This window comes from Stigmatopora nigra, chromosome 4, assembly GCF_051989575.1.
Source record: "Stigmatopora nigra isolate UIUO_SnigA chromosome 4, RoL_Snig_1.1, whole genome shotgun sequence".
NCBI classification, from domain to species: Eukaryota; Metazoa; Chordata; class Actinopteri; order Syngnathiformes; family Syngnathidae; genus Stigmatopora; species Stigmatopora nigra.
In genome coordinates this window covers 11,936,202-11,956,988 of record NC_135511.1, presented here as the reverse complement: position 1 = coordinate 11,956,988, position 20,787 = coordinate 11,936,202, and the positions used below count along the sequence as shown (strand labels likewise).

At 38.1% G+C, this 20,787-nt stretch overlaps 2 protein-coding genes and 1 long non-coding RNA gene across 5 annotated transcripts; 2 read left to right on the top strand and 1 right to left on the bottom strand.

The window, feature by feature from the left end:
* Nucleotides 1-525: 525 nt before the first annotated feature.
* Nucleotides 526-15,404, top strand: LOC144195292 (uncharacterized). 2 transcript variants are annotated; one of them, XR_013326073.1, is made up of 5 exons: nt 526-702; nt 10,910-11,015; nt 11,466-11,574; nt 14,633-14,808; nt 14,869-15,404. It is a non-coding gene; the product is annotated as an uncharacterized LOC144195292 (long non-coding RNA). The 2 variants fall into 2 exon arrangements; XR_013326072.1 differs by having other exon boundaries at nt 14,633-15,404.
* Nucleotides 2,110-15,071, bottom strand: LOC144195291 (anthrax toxin receptor 1-like). The gene is made up of 18 exons (XM_077714826.1): nt 14,625-15,071; nt 12,684-12,755; nt 12,540-12,611; nt 12,341-12,422; nt 12,187-12,220; nt 11,878-11,957; nt 11,499-11,567; nt 10,929-11,009; nt 10,279-10,339; nt 10,067-10,165; nt 8,878-8,947; nt 8,723-8,801; nt 8,003-8,098; nt 7,115-7,156; nt 6,416-6,511; nt 6,174-6,341; nt 5,404-5,484; nt 2,110-2,851 (listed from the first exon to the last, which is right to left on the bottom strand). The coding sequence occupies exons 1-18, from the start codon at nt 14,780-14,782 to the stop codon at nt 2,417-2,419; spliced, it is 1,875 nt and encodes a 624-aa protein (XP_077570952.1). The 5' UTR covers nt 14,783-15,071; the 3' UTR covers nt 2,110-2,416.
* A 506-nt stretch (nt 15,405-15,910) lies between the features above and the next one.
* Nucleotides 15,911-20,456, top strand: LOC144195856 (MOB kinase activator 1A). 2 transcript variants are annotated; one of them, XM_077715706.1, is made up of 6 exons: nt 15,911-16,103; nt 17,129-17,295; nt 17,426-17,519; nt 18,153-18,286; nt 18,730-18,893; nt 19,014-20,456. In XM_077715706.1, the coding sequence occupies exons 1-6, from the start codon at nt 16,090-16,092 to the stop codon at nt 19,089-19,091; spliced, it is 651 nt and encodes a 216-aa protein (XP_077571832.1). In that variant the 5' UTR covers nt 15,911-16,089; the 3' UTR covers nt 19,092-20,456. The 2 variants fall into 2 exon arrangements, with proteins under 2 accessions (XP_077571832.1, XP_077571833.1); XM_077715707.1 differs by having other exon boundaries at nt 15,912-16,103; nt 17,132-17,295.
* Nucleotides 20,457-20,787: the final 331 nt, after the last annotated feature.

The following is a 20,787-nucleotide window of genomic DNA, read 5'->3' as shown; positions in this document are numbered from 1 at the left end:
TTCATTATTCTTACCCTCACCTTCCAAATGCTGCCAATCCCCATTAGCACCATTTTGCCTTTCCTAAGGCCTGTCCATATTTCCAGAGCATTAGTCGTGCTTGGCTATTTTTCCGTGATGGCTGTGCACGTCTGCATAATGCAGCGTGTGAACATCTGGAGTTGGTTAACCATACTGGTCTAACAAGCCTAACCCTTGCAGAAACTCAATTAGTTTCATTTATTTATTTATTTATTTATTTACTTTAATGTTAAGTTTAAATGTATATTTAAATACAATTTTCAAATACATTTTCCTATAAATTGAAATATCTTATTTTAATTCAATTCTAATTTGCTACCCTGCAAAAATGTCAGTGTGAACCCGCTGAATCCAATTTAACCGTCACAGCTGTTAGAGACAATCAAATTCATGCACAATTTATTTGTGGAAAAGCGAAAAGAGACCCAACAAAAAAAAGCAACAACAAAAAACATGTATTTAGTGATCTAATTGGATCGTTAGTCGTCCTGATTTCAGGTTTAGCAAAGCAGGAAAACCAGGAAGTTGTTGCTTGGATGTGGATGTTATTGAAACAATTGATTTCAGTTTGCCTCATGCCTTGGTTGTCTATTCATTTATTTTTTGGGATCACTCAAGCCCCCGTTTAAAAGGGAACCAGCAAATTGGAGTCTTCCTGCCTGCCAAGCATAGTGGGATAAAGTAAGTTTTTATAAGCTCACTAGGATGGAATGTATGTGTATATATGTGAATAGCAACCATATTGGGCAGTCATGGTGGTTGTACAAGCGCCCAGATAATTATAGAGTAACTGCAAAGTTTAATCTTATGCATTAAGTAAAGCATTACTTTGTTTTTTCATGAAATATAATACCATTTTATGACCTTCAAAATGGCAGCCTGCAGTAGTAGCATTTGTCAAGATCAAATGTACCTCACCATTATAAAAACATCCAAACAAATTCTTACACTGAGCATTATCCATGGATGCTTTGCAAGCTTCATTGTAAAGATGAGATATTACTTTAATTTATCCTTAACTGATTTATCTTCTTGATTAAGCTTTATTTCTTTTAACAAATAAGCTGCTGCACCGGGATAAAAATCCGCAATGACCAGGAAAAAAACATATTTCCCACTAAAGCATAAATTGCGTTTTGGATTAATTTTATTTCATCAGAAACAAAAACAAGCATTTTCCCCCCCCCCCTGCTTGCCTTTCAACAAAATCCAGATGCTTTTGCAGCTGTCCTCTCATCTCTCTGCTTTGTGTTTTGTAAATACCAAAAAATATCAAATACATAACAATAAAATTAAGAACATAAGTGTGTGTTAATGTAATGTATTATGTATTGTTTTTTCAGATAACTATAGCCTGAGCAACACACCATATCTTGTTTACCCAAGTCCCAATAATCTCACTCCAAAATCCATTCAAGTATTCATCTTTGCAGGGTATAAAATGTACCACTTCTCAACAACTCTGCCCAACACTGGAAGTAGAATGTGTAATAATGGCAGGCCCAGCCAACCTATGAAAAAAAGTGTGACTTATTGTCCAGGAAATACAGTAGAATGTGTAAATATCCTGTTCAACAACTTCTATGTCTTTTAATTCAAATTGACTTTTTCTGTGCGAATGTAAGTACAAACTTTTTTGTAGATGCTCTGGTGACCAGTCCACGTTGTACAGGGTTAACTGGTCAACTGGGAAAAAGGTCCCAGATCACCTCTTATCCAGAATAAGAAATGAGTCATTCAAGTTTCAAGAAAATAAAACAAATCATAATCACAAAAATAAAAAAAAAACAAGTTAAAATGATCATTATTCAAAAGTCGCCTAGGATTGCAGTCTGTCTGTCTCCACATGTTGACAGGAGCATCTACAATAACAAAATTGAGCATCAGCGGCCAAAAGTCATGTCCAAGTCCTGATTGTTTACCGTGACATGGAATTTTAGCAGGCCAGCTGTGATTTGCATCATCCTGAAAAGCTCCCTTTAGTCCTATGAAGTTGAAAAATAGATCCACATTGAACTACCTGGGGGTCGCCAATTAATTTTCCCTAAATCATATAACATTCAGGTTAAAAACAAATGGGCGCAAACACATTACTAAAACATGGCCAAAAAGGCTATAACGTTATATGTATCACAGACATTCAGTTGGAAGTATTTTTGCATATACACGAGCAGGCTTCCCCGTGCGAGTCCGTCATCTTTCTGATGGATGTTGGTGTCAATGTCCTTGATTCAAGCATCCGTTGGGCTCTCTTTGGGCAAAAGTCAGTGTCGACCAATAGCGGAAAGCGGCTCCTTGTTGTCCTCGGTACAAGGTGGGCCGCGGCCCCTTTTGGGCTCCCGCAGACACATTCAAACGTGGTCATGAATTGGTGCCGAAATTCTCATTTTGTCAGCTACAGGCCGGGGCGTGGCGGGGGGCGGGCCGGCGGTGGGGCTCGCCCAAGGGCGGGACCTAAAGGTAAGGGGGGAAGGGTGGCAGAGGGAGATAGGGGCGGAGGCATGGTGGGTGGTGGTGGCGGCGTGGAGGGCAGCAGCTCGGGTTCGACTGCTGAGTTCAAGGACTTGGGTGGAAGGGCTCGTTTAGGGGGCGGAGTGTAATAGGGAGGGGTTGAGGGAGGAGAGGGAGAGGGGTCAGAGGGGTCAGAGGGCGTCGAAGGAAAGAGGGGCAGGGTGGAGAAGAAATGGGACGGTGGGCGGCCGGGGATTGGCGGAAGAGTGCTCTGTGGCGCAGGTGGACTCTTGCCGGGAGGGGTGTAGATAGGCGATGCGTTGTAGTCGGGGTAATGGGGGGGTGCCGACTTCATGCGGATGAAGTTCATGCATTTGCCCTGGAATGACCAAATGGAGCAGATGTTAGACAGACTTCAAGTGCAATGAACTCAATGGCCTTTTTTTTTCCCAAAAGGCCTATAAAAGCAAAAAAAGACAGTATAAACATATGCACTGAATCAAATGTATCTAAAGAAATAACAAATAATAGGCTATTGTTTACTCTCACTTAAATGGGAATCAGTACCTCTACTAAAGTGAGTATTAGGGAGAAGTTAAAAGCAGGCTCTGTCATCATTTTGCAGTGTATTATAGCATGTACAGATTTGTGAGTGTGCTCATTTAGATTTACATACAGTAAAATTTCAACATTTCTTATTTAGTCACTTAGTTTTGAGATGTTCCTCTGCAAAGCAATGCATAACTTCCCTGTTTTGCTTTAACGGTTGCTGAGCAAACGCCTGCTTTTAATTCCAGTAATTTGTTTCCATGATTAGTTCCAATTTTCTGCCAACTCTTCCTGACTTATCAACTGGAATTTATATGATAAAGTGGATTTTGTTTTTTGTTTCCTTTCAACGAGGATTCCACTAAATTCTGATTACATTCCACACATGATGATGAGACCATGAGTATCCATCAAATTTAGGTCCAACTGTGTCTGTAAGTTTTTGTTTTATAATACATCCATTTTTAATGTGCAAACAAAGCAAATAGATCTGTTTTGGGGGAATTTATTTGTCCCAGTGCGGCATTCATTTAAGGGAAGTTATAAAAAGAGGATGCCTAATTGCAACCAGAACAGTCTTGACTGCAAATCCTCAAGGAGGACTTTAACCAGTGCCCAGCAGAAGGTTTACAATAAGCAAAACCCACGTAAAATCAAGACGTTTGCTATTGGTTTTGCAAAGCCAAAAATTCCCAAGCCCTGATGTCTTCAGGATATTTGCCACAAAATCATGCTTAAAACTTAACGTTGTCATGCATAGCAAACCGTAGAGTCCATCTTTTTTCTGGTTCTTTTGATCTTTGGCTTTTTTCACCAAATGGAAAAATTGACAGATGAACAATTCAAGTATAAGTGTAACTTTGTTGGAAACAAGTTGAAATCTAGTGTGACTACAATTAATGTTTAACATCTGCTTGGTTATGCTTCCCTTGCTGATCTCACTCATTAAGTGGAGTAGAATGCTTGGGTGTAAGAAGTAATAATGTAAGTTTGTGTGTGCACTTAACATATATGAGCGATATGTGTCACAAACCAGCCATTACATTTGACGCTCTTTGTTCAAAAGACTAATTATAACAAGGTTGGCCAACATGGTAGCCAGGCAGTCTTCCACAGACAGAGTAGCCTTGGACTTAATGAACTCTTGAATATACACTGACTAACCAATCGATGGTGATAAATGGAATCTAAGTTTTGATTGCATAACTTGGCCACTTCTAGAAAACGTCATAGTTTCCGCTGACATGGATGTGGACATTTAAGTCATGTTTTTTTCTAATATTTATGAGTGGGTTGTGTTGATGTGGAGAGTGACATGCATGTGCATGTAGTTTCGGTCAGTTGTTTGACATTCTGTCACAACACACTTGGACGTTTGTATATATATGAATACGCTGATGTCCACCTACACTTTAAAACAAAGAACATTTTGACCCCTCAACACTGGCTAAGCTGTCCTGGTGGGTTAAATGAGAAACATTTGGGATGAAGCAATGAGTCACATTGTTCCATACTCCCGGTTAGACTTGAGTATAAACACAGCTGTGTGCCACCTGACAAAAAATGGTGAAAAGAATCAAACAGCTGCTATACATACACTACAATTCATATGTGAATGTAAAGGTCTTTTTATAGCACAGCCTGGATTGAATTATTGAATGTTTTTGATCATGCTGACACATGCAAAATGCAAGATTAGTTCTTTTAAATGCAGTTGTTTTGCTAGAATTAGTTAAATAAACTTCATCAACACTTTGTATTAGTAACTTAAAAAATACTGGTTGCTAAAATCTCAGGATTTGTTTTTAAATGTGTTTTTCTGAGAAGTTTGCCTTTGTTTAAAGTCTGGCTGCAGTGCAATTTGATGGAGTGAAAAGATTTCTGCTGAAGTCATCATAGGACAAAGCCAAATTTTATTTCTCAATGGACCGTTTTGCAGGGGGAGGGATGGTTAACATTGCTCTTAACTTTTGGCAATAAACATGCACTCCTATGACGCTCTGTACATTTTTCAAGTCGGTTAAATGACATTTATAATGTATTGTTGTTAATTGCCAATCCCATCGCCTTGACTGCATGTTCATTGCCAACAGTAAAGAGCACTATTATCGCCTCAACTGCGCAGCCGGCCAGTGAGAAATACCATTTGGCTTTATCCTATAATGACTTCAGCAGACATCTTTTCCCTGTAAGAATTCAGTCTGAGGTCAGTCATTAGACGTAAGTTAACTTCCATTTTACCACAAGTTCACCTAAATTATTCGAGTCTTTTGTTGCCATTCACACAACAGAAAAAAAAGCTATTATTAAATACTGTGACAACATAACTGTGTTTTTTTTAACGGACCCAACACAAACTGATTGAGATTATTTTGGTCTTACCTTATCACCTGGATGAGGTCTCATAACTGACACACGGTTGTAGGCTTTTCTCAAAAGGTACCACAATGCATCCAGTTTGTTCTATGCAAACAAAGAAGTACAGTTTGTCGTAATTATACACAAATCTTGGAGTACAATTAGAGCGGGCAACTTTAAGATTGAACCTAAAAATATATCATGTATGCAAGTGTAACTGATATAACGCATTGTGCACTAAAATACAATATACATTTATCGGATGTCTACTAGCTTAACACTAACATACCGATGCCATTGTATAAAACAAAACAACGTAAAAAAACAGGTTTTAAATACAATTGTGATAAGAATAAAAATCAGACATTATGAAAAAAAGGCCAAATTGCTCAGCCTCAGATGCGATTACCATTTTTCCTGTTGCTTTTTGCTTCTTACAAAGATGTAATGGCTCTTTTTCTAGAGCTACTTTATACGTCTCATGATAGTTTGAAACAAAGCAAATGCTCAGAGGCTAAAGAGGCGCAACACAGCTGTTTTTTCCTCGCAAAAAAATGCTAGTCGCACAGCCTCATTCCCTGGAGGTCAGTCTAACAGGAGCCTGGTTTCTATTAACAACCTCTTGCTGGCAGGGAAGGAAGTGTTACTTCTTTCACCCAATTCTCACATAGCCAAATTTGCCAAACATTTGTTGACACGTAATTCTGTTGTTGTTCCTCTGTTTGTGTATTAGAGCTTTTTTTTCTTTCTCATTTCATCAGATGCGTTAGTCATTTGTCATTTTTTTTTGGTACCTGGATGGGAGAGTACCACTTGTGGGTTCTCAGGGGTTTTCGCATGCCGTTGTTGAGAACGCGGGTGGGGGACTGAACAAACTCCTGCTCAGGCGTCTTCACTTTGGCATTTTTGGCCTTCTCCAGCTTTGCTCCTTCTTCAGTAGAGCCTTTCTCACCCCAGCGAACCTAACAGAAACCCATTGGGTTTGTAGAATCAATGGAAGTCGATGGCGTTGACTAATTTGAGACTGTTTTCTCACCTCCATCCTTTTGATTCCCCCGACTCCCCGTCCTCCGTAGTAGGAAGCATCTACCGTGGGCCATTTCTTCTTTGGTGTGTCATCGTCTTCATCGTCCTTTTTAAAATTGAGACAGGAATCACTTGGATGAAGGGATTTATATGAGCTAGTTTGCTGTCTTCATGTAGGTAGTTTTTTTATTCCTGTTATTTTAGATAGCTGCTGTCTAGAACTGCACTGCATCATACCAATAGTTGTTTATTTGATTACTGTATTTTTTGGAATTATTAGTCATACCAGAGTATATGAGCAGTAATTGCGGAACAATTTATCTTTTGTGAAATAATTACAATGAAATGGATGCCAATAGGCTAAATAGGTGTTTTGGATTTTAAGTGTACTGGTTAATGAAATGACAATAGCCTAAACAATGCAACATAACAATGTATATAATGTTTTGTCAAATCAGCTGGGTATAACCTCTCAAATAGATATTTTTTAATAGTTCCCTCCTTTTACATTACATATTTTCTCAAGACTATAAGTCAAAATCAGTCATAAAACAGGGATGGGTCGGAAAATATCCAAAAGTCTGAATTTTGGAGGGCGTTAACTTTACAACACGCTCACGAGATTATTCAAGAGTTTCATTCCAGAAGGAAAGGGAATGAGAGTGATTGCTCATTGGCATTTAAGAGTCTGAAAGGGTGTTTTTCCTACCGAACTGTCCTCCACAGTAGGTGGCGGTGGTTCGTGGATGATCTAAAAGGGAATAAACAAACAGAGAGAAGGAGCATATCACATCAGATAAAGTCATGAAAGCATGTTTAAAACATTGTTGTCTCCACCCTTGGCGCAGGGAAATGTCGAGTCCGTTTAGATGAGAAATGCAGTGACCTAGAAATCTGCCTTTCACATTTTTGGGCCAAAACAAATGATCTTAAAAATGCGAGCGTTGCATATCTTCATTGTTTAAGCTTGTAGCAATGCACAAGCAAAGATTAGACTCGTAAAGTTTTGTTTTTGTGTCATTTTTGCCATCGACAAGAGCAAAAGGAACGCATTTGGCAAATTGGCGTGACTCTGATATTTCTTATTTGTGATTTTCCTCTGTGCTTTTCCAAAACTTGGAATAAAAATGACTCCTCGCCATGGTAACCTGGAATAATTTTCCTAAACTATAACATGTGAGCTCCAAGTGCCACGAAATAGACGAGAACAGAGGGAGGAAAAGTGGATATATTGGCTTCAATGTTTCTTGCAGTGCTCAAATTAGGCTTATAGTAGTTTTTAAGGAAAGGCTGAATTTAACTGATTATTCTAACCAAATATAACAGACATGTTTCAGTATTTACTGACGGAAAAGGCACTACAGGCAATGAAATTAGAAAAAAACAATTGGCATTTAGAAGTATGACTCTAAATGGGTGATGTGCCCCCACCTAGGCATCAACATTCATTTTTTCCCTCCGGAAATTGAAGTGGAGTTAACAATACGCCATAGGGTTTTTGGGCTAGCCACAGGGAAACTCCCCTTTAACAGCAGTTTGTTTTAATTTCCTGTATAAAACAAAATGACTACTAATCTGTATGAGTGAGTGGACTCACAATAGTGCAGCAGAGGGGCCAAAACCACCACAAGAGCGCCAAGATGAGAAGCAGCATGAGGATGAGGAGAGTGATGGCCAAAATAGTTCCATCAGACTGTGACATATAAACACAGTGTTACAACATAGTACTCAAATATACTGTTAAAAGACTAGAGACTTTTCGATTTCCAGTTCTTCTATTTAACCAATTTGATCTGAGTGTTATTGGAAAGACCACCGGGGATCTTTTTTGTCGTGAGAGTGGAAAATAAACACTGTCAAACACATTGCGATATTGTTATTGGAAATCTTATATATCACATAAAAGTAAATGGGGGAATCTTAACTATGGACAAGCAATTGTAACTAATTATGATAAAAGGTTTCTGTCACAAGTACCCCATAAATTAAAAGACAAAAAAATTAACATTTTGAATGACAATAAAGATTTCTAAGCCATGTTTTCTCATAATAATACATTTTGAATGACTAGTTTTCATACCGAGATATTTTTGGTAATGTGATATTGTTTAGTAGTTAAATAGTAGAGAGAAGTGGAAAAAGCCTGGCACCAAATTGCATTGTTTATATGGATTTAATATCTCAATGCACTATTTTAAAAGAAAAAAATATTATAGACATTAAAAGATATATTTTTGTCATCAATGACTTGTGTTATTTTATATTTGGAATGAATCTACCAAGTAAAAAACTACATTTCGAGTCATATAATACTTACACAGCTCACAGTGGCAATGGTGACTGAACTGGAGATAAAACTAAGACCTTCATTCATACTGACATAAAGATTTGCCGTCCTGGAAAAGAAATAGGAAAATGACTCAACAGGTCACATTGATGGAACATTGTAAAATTATAAGGTGTTTATCTTACATTCCCTCATCCTGAAGTACCGGTGCCTGACAGAGAAGATATGTATCCTCCACTATCAATGGTTTCACCACTAAAAAAAAAAAAAGATTGAAGCGGGTCAGAAAAATAAGTACGACAGCCAAATCTTGCAGCTTTTTCTTGTGGTATACACTTGTTTAAAAACAATGCGACTTAAAATAACTTACTGATGCTCTGTAATTGTTTTGTTATTCCCAAATTGTTACTCAAGCAAATGAATGTTGGGCAATAGGGTAAGGAACTTCAGTAACATGTTCGCAGAAAACAGTGACTACATTTCTCAGAAGTGTTCCTTCAAAATCAAAACAAGTGTTTTCTATTGAAAGCCTGTCATAGAAGCACCTCGATTTTTGTTTTCGAGGCAAATCTAGGTCTCGTCCGTTTCCAGCTGGCTCTTAACAAAGGAGTTCCAACAAGCAACATGACTAGGCCGCTATGTTTATCCTGGCAGGGGGAGAACATACCCCAGAACTGAGAAAATCAACACGAGACTCACATGGGTCATGACTAAATTGCTCTCAAATATCCAAGCAGGATTGAAGTATTAGTGAATAATGTGGCCTGAGACAACTTAACCTCAATAAAAACTGAAATTGATCATGTATGATCTCGCTCAAAGTTCATCCCTACCTCTAGGAATGTTTTGATCTATTAAAGCTAAAGATCAATTGGACTGAGAAGTATCTTGCGAACAACTACAGTGAAGAGCACACTGGATTTAAGTTACGGTTCAGCTTTGATTAAAAAAAAAATGTTAAGAACAACTATAGCAACACAAGAGACCTTAAACTTTTACCAGATCGCCTGATTCAGCAGAAGTGTTTGATCTTTTGTTGTAATTAGACGTACACCCCCTGCAGAGCTATGCATTGCACAGTCGGAAGTGTTTTTACAACTTTTCAAATAAACCGACAGCAAAGACTGAGGGGGAAACTGTTTATTAGCCTTAAAGGCCTTTTACACACCTTGTTTCCAGGGTGGCATTAGTTGACATCTACTACTTTTTTTTTTTTTTACTAGGAGTGTATATTATTGTATCAAAGCAGTCGACATTTTTCATATTTACTAGGAGTGTATAGAATTTGTATTAACGCAGTAAAGTATATGAAATATTCAGTGATACATTCTTTCAAAATGTAATTGGCAACAATTTTAAAACCGTTTTACTCACTTTTGGTTAACGTGTCATTAATGCGAAAGCTGCATAGGACCCTATCAGCATTGCGGGCATGGAGGAATCCATTTCCTCTCACTACAACCTGAAAGGACTCTGATGGAGGAAAAAGAAAAGGGAAAAAACAATGTGACTTCAACCAATCACTCGTATTACACTTATTGCCAAGTTCATGATGCTCAGCATGAAGGGAAACCCTGCTTCCTCACCTCCTGCACAGATACTGGAAGGTTCAGCCGCCAGAATCTCAATGCACGACTTTTTCAGGATCTAAGGAAATAAGGAAGAGGGTGGGGGACATCAATATGAAAGCCTTGAAACGGGAAAAACTTGGCATTCTCCTGGATATTTTTGTAGCGTCAGTGTTTTCGTAATGCTAATCCCTCGCTTTGCATCCCAACGCAAATTTCAACATGTATTTGCGGCATTGATCTATTTCTCGACATGTTGCTGCTATTTTAACTTTTTTTAGCCATCCTTGGTGTCCACGACAACAGGCTCGCTGGTTGAAATCCAATGGTTACGATAATGCAGTGCAGATGACAAGCAAGACCTTTTAAAAGACAATCTTTTTGTCACGACACACTGTTTTTAATTTCCTGACAACAGTGAGGTCACAAAACATCCAAAATCTAAGATATTGGATGCTATTAGGCCAAACACGGTCCTTATCCAAAACACCATAGTCAAAGTCCAAGGTGGACTCTCACGAATAGAGGCGCTTTAAGAAGCATTCCAGTCCTTTAAGTCAAATTATGAGGTCATTGGGGGCAGGGATTGTGTTTCAAGGGTATTTCCTGTGGAGTCAACAATGTTCTAACATCATGTCTTTGCACACAGGTGTTGTTTTTGTACTCACAGAATCAATGACTCCTTGCAAAGCCTCAAATCCATCGTTGACTGGGAATACGTGGTCCTTACTGTCTGCAATCTTTGCCAGCTAAACGTGAGCAAAACACAATTCATACCTTGTATGCTTTTTCAGTCATTATCCAGATGGTTACACTTTAGCCTAGATTAGTTAACGAAACAAATGACCACATGCGTACTGGAAATAGGCCACTATGTATTTTAATTTACACAAAGCAGAATTCCAGACAGGAATTATACTATATAAATATACTTTTATCATACTAGTCCTTGCAGTTCTTTTTTTAGTCACTTCTTATTGTGTGTTTATCTGACTTGCACTGCATGGCAGTTCTAATAATAGGTAGTTTTTTTTTTAATTGTTATTTTTGGCCAACATTTGCGTTAAAGGGGCCAGTTAGAAAATGGGCTTTTTACACCCGATGATATTACATAGCCTAATTTAATGTGCTTTTTTGCAAGCAATATTGTTCATTTTAAAATGTTGCATTATAAAATAGGACACATTTGAAATCTTATCTTTTAGGTATAGAGACTAAAAACTGATGTATAAAGCCACCTGAGTCTCATTGAAGTCCTTCACCCCGACACAGTAAACGGTGGCCCCCAGGGTCCGAGAGCGATTGGCCTGTCAGGTATGCAAAGATTGACAACGCAAATAAGACAACATTCCTACCTGCACCTGGATTTAGTTAAATCCAAGCCTTTTACAACCATTTTTTTACAAAACACATCTGCACAGCCATGTAGTTTCATCTAAATTATCATATCTCATGCAACAGTGGAGACCATGTTGAAGAATAAATCATTCTTTTATTTAGCAATATTGCAGCCGCCCTAACATGGCAAATTTTATCTGCACAGAAGTTGGTTGTGGTGCAAAAAGACACTTTTCACCAACTAGAAATGAGTTTTAAAGCCTAAATTTGTTTTCTGACCTCTCGTTCGGCATAGAAGAAAAGATCCTCATGCAGCTCCCCATCTGTCAAAGCTATAATAACACTGGCAGTTCGGTAACCTGCAGATGTAGACAATATTATCAAATACATTCATAAATAAATGTATTGTTAGTGGAATTATGACCTGTGCATTTGCTAAATAGAGTATTATCCTTATTATCCAGACATTGTCATCACAAATGGGATAATGTGCATACACTGCTCATAATAACTTGCCTTCTTACACATTTAGCATGAGTATGGTTGTTTACCATTAAGAGTAAAAGAGTGAAATCCTAAAATACAAACCTTCTGTGTGTCCGTGGTATATTTGCTCACTGGCCTGTAGAATAAAAACAGGGACAGTGAGTTGTCAAATAACCACACCACGTCGGAAAGAACATCAGTGAAGGTCACACTGTCATGTTTTGTCTACTTGTAAGGTAAAGAGATGCTGTCTCACCCTTAGTATGCCCTCATGCATGAAGGTGTCTCCACCTGGAAGAACAACCTTGAGTTCCTCAAGACCTTTCCGGATACGTTCTCTGTGGTGGCATATACATAAAGCAATCTCATTTGCATAGGTATTATTATTTAATCAAAATGCAGTCTAATCATTTACTCTTGTTGTGATCAAAACAAAACTGATCATAAGTACCCACCTGTCCTCTGTCAGGCGCATTAAAATGTCCCCATCAGTGGAGAAAACAATGAATGACATCCTTAGTTGCGGGCTGAGGAAAATATGTTTTGTCCATAAATATTTCTTGAAATCTTACACATGCCAAGGATAATGATTACTTTACCTTATAAATTTATGCGCTAAGTGCTCCACAAAATGATAGATTTCAGTCCAGTGGTCCATCACACTTCCAGATCTAGTGAAGCAAAAAGTTGCACGGTTAATTTCCTGGTTCTTTGTCGTAAAAACCCCGTTCTAATTAACCGCTGAGAAATTAAAACCAGAGTTCTCCCACAGAAGCACGTTAAAAGCAGTTTAAAGCTTTAAGCTGCTGTGCCCTCAGGAGTTGCACTGTTAGAGTTCAATTTAAATGACTGTTAATATCCTTTGTTCCACCTCTAATTAATGAAGTCTTTCATTTCAATTTAATAAACGAAACCCTCATTAAATATCGACATGCCAGTGTTTGTGCTAATCCATTTTCTCTCCTTAAGCCTTATTGGGAATGCTCTTCAAGTTGAGCTATTGTTTTTTTTAAATTTTGTTCCACCATGTTTTTATTGGGCCACAAGGGGCCTTTAATCTCCATTCCCATGCAGTTACAAAATAAACATAACAGGATAACAAAATGCAAGGAGACAGTTCATTATTTAGATAAGTAATGGCTATCTATAATAACTGTAATAAATCAGAATACCCAATGAGACTAAATTGGGAGTTTCATTTGATAAAGAACCAAAAATGTGGATGCTTTTCATCTCCAAATCACAATAAGTGTCCTCATTTAAACTTTTCTTTCATAACCTCAGCTTTTCTCGGACTCCTTTTTTTTCCCTTTTAAAAGAAACACCTATTTTTCCATTGTTAAGATGACATATGTTCCAGCGCGCAAAGGCCAAGACAACAGGCCGAAACATTAAAACATCTGGAGCCAATAAAGGAAGGATAGGCTATGTAGACACTGCGAGATGATGAGGCTAATGCTGGGGTGAGAGGGTGGGGGCAGATGGAGGACATGCTTACATCCAGGATAAATTACATTGCAGAAACGATATGAAAAAAAAGGCAACAAGCAATATGAGATTCCAATAGGAATTACTTGTAGTAAAGATATAACATATTTACTTGACAACTGCAACTCCCAAGCCTAATAAAAGACTGGCATAAATCGTTTTTATGGATTAGATTCAACCCAAACATTCTGATTTGTACTTGCGACTATAAAGTCCACGTTTACGTGCAGAATTATGAGATGAAAGACTGTAGGCGCTCTTTTAAAGTACTGCTTTTATAAAGATCAACATTGACTAGTGTGACTTTGGACTAAGTCCCTCTGATTGTTTCTAAAATGTTAGTTTCATGTGTGTAAATATTGTAGTCAAACAAATACTAGCCTTACACATTGTGAAGTAGTGTTTACTCTAAACCACAACATTCTGCTATGTTGTGATTGTGTTGTTATGTGGTATTAATTATAACAGAGTATAATCCTCTGTCAACAAATATCATTTGGATACTATTCTTGCATTGTATCTCTTAATCTATGCAGATTTCCAACTACACTGTGAATTAGATGAGTTATGTAAACCTATTCTAAACTTTTCATACCCTTGGAAGCTGCATTCATGCACATGTGCAAACCTTTTGCACATATTTTTGGGTCAAATGTCCCATCGTGGGGTTGTGTTAAGTTGCTGAGAATTAACACTACACTGAGTAAGAACTCATATTTAACATGTGGACATACAATGCAAAGTTTATTCATGCTGCTCAGCAAAACATTTCTGCTGACCTCATCACAACATAAAATGATAGGATTTAACCCTTTCAAGGACAAGGATCACAACAGTGGGTTGCTAGGTGTCCATTTCTAATCAGTATAAACATGTGAGAAAATCAAATTGATTTAAATGATCATAATTTGTGCAAGAAAGGATTCAAATGTCCATTAATATATTAATAAATGCTGTTAAATGGGTTTACGTCCTAATTCTTATCCATACAAAAGTATAATTCATTACATATGGTTCATATAAAGTTATTAATTGTAATTTTTTTAACTCACTTGTCCAGAACAAAGTAGAGGTCAAAGCCTCCATAGCAAGAGGACGACTCTGCCAACCTTCCGCCTGGGTCGGATCCAGCATGACCAAGAGAGACAAGAACCAGAGAGGCGGCAAATAAAGCTGGAGACCAGGAACTTCTTCTCCAGCACATAGACATTATTCCATGGGAATGATTCCTCCCAGGTAAGAGCACCTTTTTCAAAGGGATCAAGAAAGATGGAGCCAAGATAGATGTCCTTGCAGATCCCCTTGTTAGTCTTTTTCGGCATCCAATATCAACAATAATCCAAAGCAGACGTGAAACTCGAGGGATGAAGACGCAACGCGAGGGAAAAGCATGCAAATGTTGGGAGTTGGAGTTGACGATGTGAGATGATGCAAAGGCCTTCTTCTCCAGTCGCAACCTCCCACTTGAACTGACTTATTTCCCACATGACCTTGCAAACCTGGATTCTTCTGACTTTTTAACTTTGTTTCCTTTTTTTACTTTCACTGCCTGGTTGTGATGAAAACAGGCCAACTGGAACTCCACTACCAATTAGTATATTCTGCCCCCTAGAGGTGATGAAAACTATGACCATGATTTGACATGTTGCATTTTATTGTATGATTACGTACTGTAGGAGACACAATTGATGACTTTCATGACCCACATGATCTATTCTCAAAAAACAGTTTTTGACATACTCAAAACGTGCCTGTTCTAAAATACAGCAAAACCCACATCTCTACACTTTTGTGCTCAACTCATTGACTGCCTTTGACGTCCATAGACGTCCAATCACCTTGAACTGTATTGATGACTTATTTATCGATTATTTACAAATCTATATTTATTATTTATCTGTTTGTTTGTTGTCGTTATTTGTGCGTTTCCCTACTAATCTATGTTGTGACCATACATTTATTATGTTTACTTAATTATTAATTCTGACTTGTTTGTTGATTATTTATGTCTGTTGGTTTGTTGTTCTGATGTGTGAACTTCGCGATGAAAGGTTTAAATCTCATAAAACTTGTATAAAAACAAAAGCATTCATTTCAATTCGATTCACGTCTATGTGCCACTGACGGCGATACACGTCCAATTTATTTGAAGTGGACGTACTAACATCCTCCTTGTTCTAATGCTTTGGACGTCTATCTCCGTCAATGGTAATTCACGATTGGGCTTGAACCTTAAAATCATGTTTTTCCCCCATGACGAATATGACGTGTCCTTATGTCAGACCTAAAATCCATTTCATCAGACGTCAGTGGGTTCCCCGTTTTGCACAACAGGGGGCGACAGTGTGCTCCTTTTTTTGTCACCACAACAGACAGTAGACAGAGGAAGAGCCTCGCTGGGCGCAGTTGATGTTAGCTTAGCAGACAGCACGTTCAAGACGGATAAGCGGTTCCTTTCAAAGTAACCAGAGCCATCGGAGCTTCCCAAAAGGCCTCTTCGACGACTGTTTCGCCAAGATGAGCTTTTTATTGTAAGTCATCTTCACTAACCTCTGCTGAGATGTCTTCAAAATTCTGCATGCGGTAAATACGAAGCTAGAAAAGTTCCACGAAGGGGAAGTGACTCAAAAAGCAAAGACACCCTCGCGATAATGACTTCGTGTACTTTGTTGTAACTGCTTATTATCGTTCATCGGAAAATATGGTCTCTCCTTATTCGGCTGTTAAGTCAACTGTCATTTAATTATAACTTGGACGCTAGCTCGACAGGCAAGCTAGCTTCAAGTTGGGTGGCACGTCTGACGTGGACTCCAAGTACTATTGTCAACAACTAATCTCATTTTCAGAACCGCTGTATCCTCACTAGGGGCGCTGGGGTGCTGGAGCCTATCCCAGCTGACTTGGGGCCAAAGGCGGGGGACATCCTGAATTGGTGGCCAGCCAATTACAGGGCACAAGGAGACAAACAAGAATTCACGCTCACACATACCAAGGGCCAATTTAGATTGTCAAATCAGCCTACTATGCCTGTCTTTGCAATGTGGGAGGGAACCGGAGTACCCAGAGAAAACCCACGCAGTCCCGGGGACAACATGCAAACTCCAAATAGGTGGGCTGACCTGGATTTGAACCCAGGTCTCCTACTGTGAGGCCGACGCGCTAATCACTCGCCCCGCCGGGCCGTCCCTTGTCGTCAACGTGACCCTCCATTTATTTATTCCTTGTTATTGCCAAGCAGCAAATATTGGCTTTTTATTATTGCAAAAAATGCTGGTCTACACTGGCTATAGTGACACAGTAAATCTACATGCACGTTAAATCATTACTTTGAAGCATGGAAATTAATTTTAAAAAAGAGCTCTGGAAAGATTATTGCTGGAAAGATTTCAACTTAGTAAATGGATAATAACGCTATCAAATCAAAACGATTGCCATATTTTTTTTACTCATGTAAAATTTTAATGAGGCCCCAAGGCCGATCAAGTTTATTTCACATGGTACATGCTTATATTATAGCATTAGACCACTGTTCAGCTCTGCCCGTGTTTTTCTCCAGTAGCAGTCGCTCATCCAAGACCTTCAAACCCAAGAAGAACATCCCAGAGGGCTCCCACCAATATGAACTGCTGAAACATGCTGAGGCCACATTGGGCAGTGGGAACCTGAGGCAGGCGGTCATGCTGCCAGAGGGAGAAGATCTAAATGAGTGGATCGCAGTCAACAGTGAGTGTGCAAAAGAATACACATACTACAAAATGGCTACACAGACATTCATTTTGAAACAGACCTTATCTCTCGTTTTCTCGCTCTTAATTACTAGTTTCATTTAGTTGTTATATTACTTATTTTACAGCGGTGGATTTCTTCAACCAGATCAACATGCTCTACGGCACCATTACAGAGTTTTGTACTGAGGCAAGCTGCTCTGTCATGTCTGCTGGACCCAGGTAAGGCAAATAATAGAGCAAAATTTCAAGATGTCCCAGATCCAATCTGATTATATGACTAATCTTAGATATCTTTGTTGAACTGGGGATAAAAAGACAATTGTATATGCTATTGTTCCCTTTTTAATACACTTACATGTAGACTGGCATGCAAAAATATACAATTGGGTCGTCCCTAATGAAATCTGTAGTAATATCTTAAACCCAATTTTAACCTTACCTGTTTTGACTAAGCGGTTTACTTGACTGAAACCCTCAAATGTTTCCTTGACATTTATAATGACTGCAGTTTAAATGCTCACATTGGTAATGCTATAAAATGTGGCTTGCTTTAATCAGATCTAGATCTGGCACTTCCTTTATCCCGTCTCGCTGTGACATTCACTGTTTAATCAGGAGGAGGAGACCGGGCCTCACTTCCTGCACACAGAGCAGATATCAGATAATTAGACGCATGGAAGAGCTGCATTCCTCGCTTCCTTTTTTATTTTTAGTGTATCTAATGCCAAACAAAGTTGTCATGAGCAAAATAATAACTTGATACAATATGTTCAGCTCATACCGCCAATAAGATTTGCTTTTGCCAGATCTTATTAAAAATCACGGCGAGTTTATATTGATATTTGTTTGCAGATATGAATACCACTGGGCGGATGGCACCAATATTAAAAAGCCGATCAAATGCTCCGCCCCCAAGTACATAGACTATCTGATGACTTGGGTCCAAGACCAACTGGATGACGAGACGCTTTTTCCCTCCAAGATTGGTAAGCTTTGATTTGTCATTATTGAAACGTCTTTGCTTTCAGGTGATTTCTGTCGAAACGGCCTGATAAGGTTTGTAAAAAAAAATAGCACTGTTTTTCTCTGTTGTTAACTAAACCTAGTCAAGACACTAATTTTTACCAAATTTTAAATAAATATGACAAAAGTATGTCTGTTCTGTATGTAGGTCAAAGAATGTACCCATTTACTATTGTACAGCCTGAGGGCACATTGTCAGCTTCTTAGTAGAAGTGAGCAATCTTGTGACTTTAATTTTAAGTACACGTTTGAGGAAGTCATGTGTTCGGCACAACAGGGCTTGTCTTTTCTGTGAACTTAGCGCCATCTGATGAAAGACAGTCAAACTGCACAGAAAGGAAGGAACATGCCGTAATTCAACACGGTGAATTACAGAAAGCAACGCTAACCCTGTTTTCTGCTTCAGGGGTTCCGTTTCCCAAGAACTTCATGTCCGTGGCCAAAACCATCCTGAAGCGCCTGTTCAGGGTTTACGCACACATCTACCATCAGCATTTTGACTCGGTGATGCAGCTGCAGGAGGAGGCTCACCTCAACACTTCCTTCAAGCACTTCATCTTCTTCGTCCAGGTTGAGTGACTAACTCCATTACGTCCCTCCATTTTTATTTTTTTTAAGTCTAAAATTTGGGATTTGAAAGCATATGCATTGTATGTACCCAAGTTTTAACTTTTTTTTTTTTACCTGCAGGAATTCAACCTCATCGACCGGCGAGAGCTTGCCCCGCTGCAGGATTTGATCGAAAAGCTGGGTTCAAAGGACAGATAGACATGACATCACACTCTTATCTCTTTTCTTTCTTTTCAACAATTTCTTTTTCACAAGTCTTCTTGGCCTGTGCTACCTCTGTGACTTTGGGTCTCAACAGTGTGTGCCTTCTCGTCATTCCTCTCAGCCAAGCGTTTGGATTGAACTTTTTCTACCAATCCGTCTGCTGTCTTTCACTATTCTGAGCCTTTTTCTCCACTTTTATACAAGTCTTTTAGCTTTTTTGGTTATAAATTAGCATTGCGTTCTTTGTTTTTTCCAGGACTGTTAAAAAATGTTTTTGTGTTCACTTTAAATTGAAGTAGAAATGAGCCGTTTACTCTTTCAAGAAATTGTTCATGTTATTTTTATGTATTCATTGTTTTACTATTTTGACTGAACAACATCCAATTTCTGTGTTTTAATTGGTTTTACTGCTATATAATGCAATGAAAATGAAACATTTTTTAAAAATAATATTGGCATTTTCACTACATTGACGGGTGAATGTGAAAAGCCTTTTTCACATATGAATAGTTTTATTTACCATTTTTCAGTGTTTATTTTTTTTCCACAATTAGAAATAATAGTTATAATAATGAACTTATAGGGCTTCCAGTTAATTGCTGTATAGTGTTTGTGTATAAGCACTCCGAGCACAAATTTGTAGTTAAATCTATTTTGTTAGGTTATGTCCATGGTGCCGATTTGGGGAACTCTTGACAATTTTGTTTCTTCAGTGTTGGTACTTTCTCCCCCCTCTGGATCAACAACTATTACCTCTGTGCATCAAGAGGGCAAATTTATTGTAAATATGGTTACTATCCTGTCTTGAACTCAGGCTACTGCAGCAGGGCTGCCATGCCATTCTTTTTCTCACCATTTGCAACTGGTATTTTCATGAATGTTTTTTTTTTTTATTTGGCAACAAGGGGCTGTAAATTACAACAATTCTCGAGGTCAAAATGTAAGAGTGTCAGGAAACCAGCCAGCAGCTGTCGTAACTAGTTATAATGTTTCAGTAATTACAAGAAAGCGTTGCTCCTGTTCTCCTATTTACATGCTCATAAAGCCCTTATAGTTGACTATTACAGCAAGCAAGTTAAAGCTCGTCTTGTTTTATTTGTCAGATTTGATTCGATTTTTCTTTTTTATGCATGTAGAATCAAAAAGTCAAAGGGTTTGCAAATGAATGAGGATTAATTGAATCTTCGGGGGAATGTTTTACAGGTAGGGTGCATAAATAAATAGTATGTACTGGGTCTAAACATTTGCTGTAATATCAGTGTTTTTTTAATCAGATTAAAGCTGTGCCTTTAAACAATTGAAATGTCTCAATATGACTGTATTGGCTGATTTTGAGCTCAATTAAAAAAAAATAAAGTATCTTGTTTTTGAATGTGTACATAAATGATAGGACATTGATTTACTCACACATTTCTGTATAGTTCTGGATTTTATGATGCAAACTTTAAACTCATCTGACAACTGTAAAAGCAACATTTTCCTACAGTTTATATTTAGAATTTTTTCTTCTAATTTATTGTGTAAATGAATCGGCAAAGAAAGATACAAAACCTTGATTGAGCATTATCACATTTTAAAGTCACTGGAAAACTAAATCTTAATTTATTACCTTATTTTACCATATATTTGAAAATATAAAATCTAAATCTCAAAAAGGTAATAGTAATGTATTGTGTTTTCCGATTTCTCC

Excerpts from the sequence above, each read along its gene's own strand:
- LOC144195291 (XM_077714826.1), bottom strand. The coding sequence starts at position 14,782 with ATGTCTATGTGCTGGAGAAGAAGTTCCTGGTCTCCAGCTTTATTTGCC. Across the intron at positions 11,568-11,877 it reads TCTTCTATGCCGAACGAGAG|GCCAATCGCTCTCGGACCCT; the intron begins GTCAGAAAACAA and ends CATACCTGACAG. Across the intron at positions 8,802-8,877 it reads GTACTTCAGGATGAGGGAAT|GACGGCAAATCTTTATGTCA; the intron begins GTAAGATAAACA and ends TTTCTTTTCCAG.
- LOC144195856 (XM_077715706.1), top strand. Across the intron at positions 17,520-18,152 it reads GTCATGTCTGCTGGACCCAG|ATATGAATACCACTGGGCGG; the intron begins GTAAGGCAAATA and ends ATTTGTTTGCAG. Across the intron at positions 18,894-19,013 it reads ACTTCATCTTCTTCGTCCAG|GAATTCAACCTCATCGACCG; the intron begins GTTGAGTGACTA and ends TTTTACCTGCAG.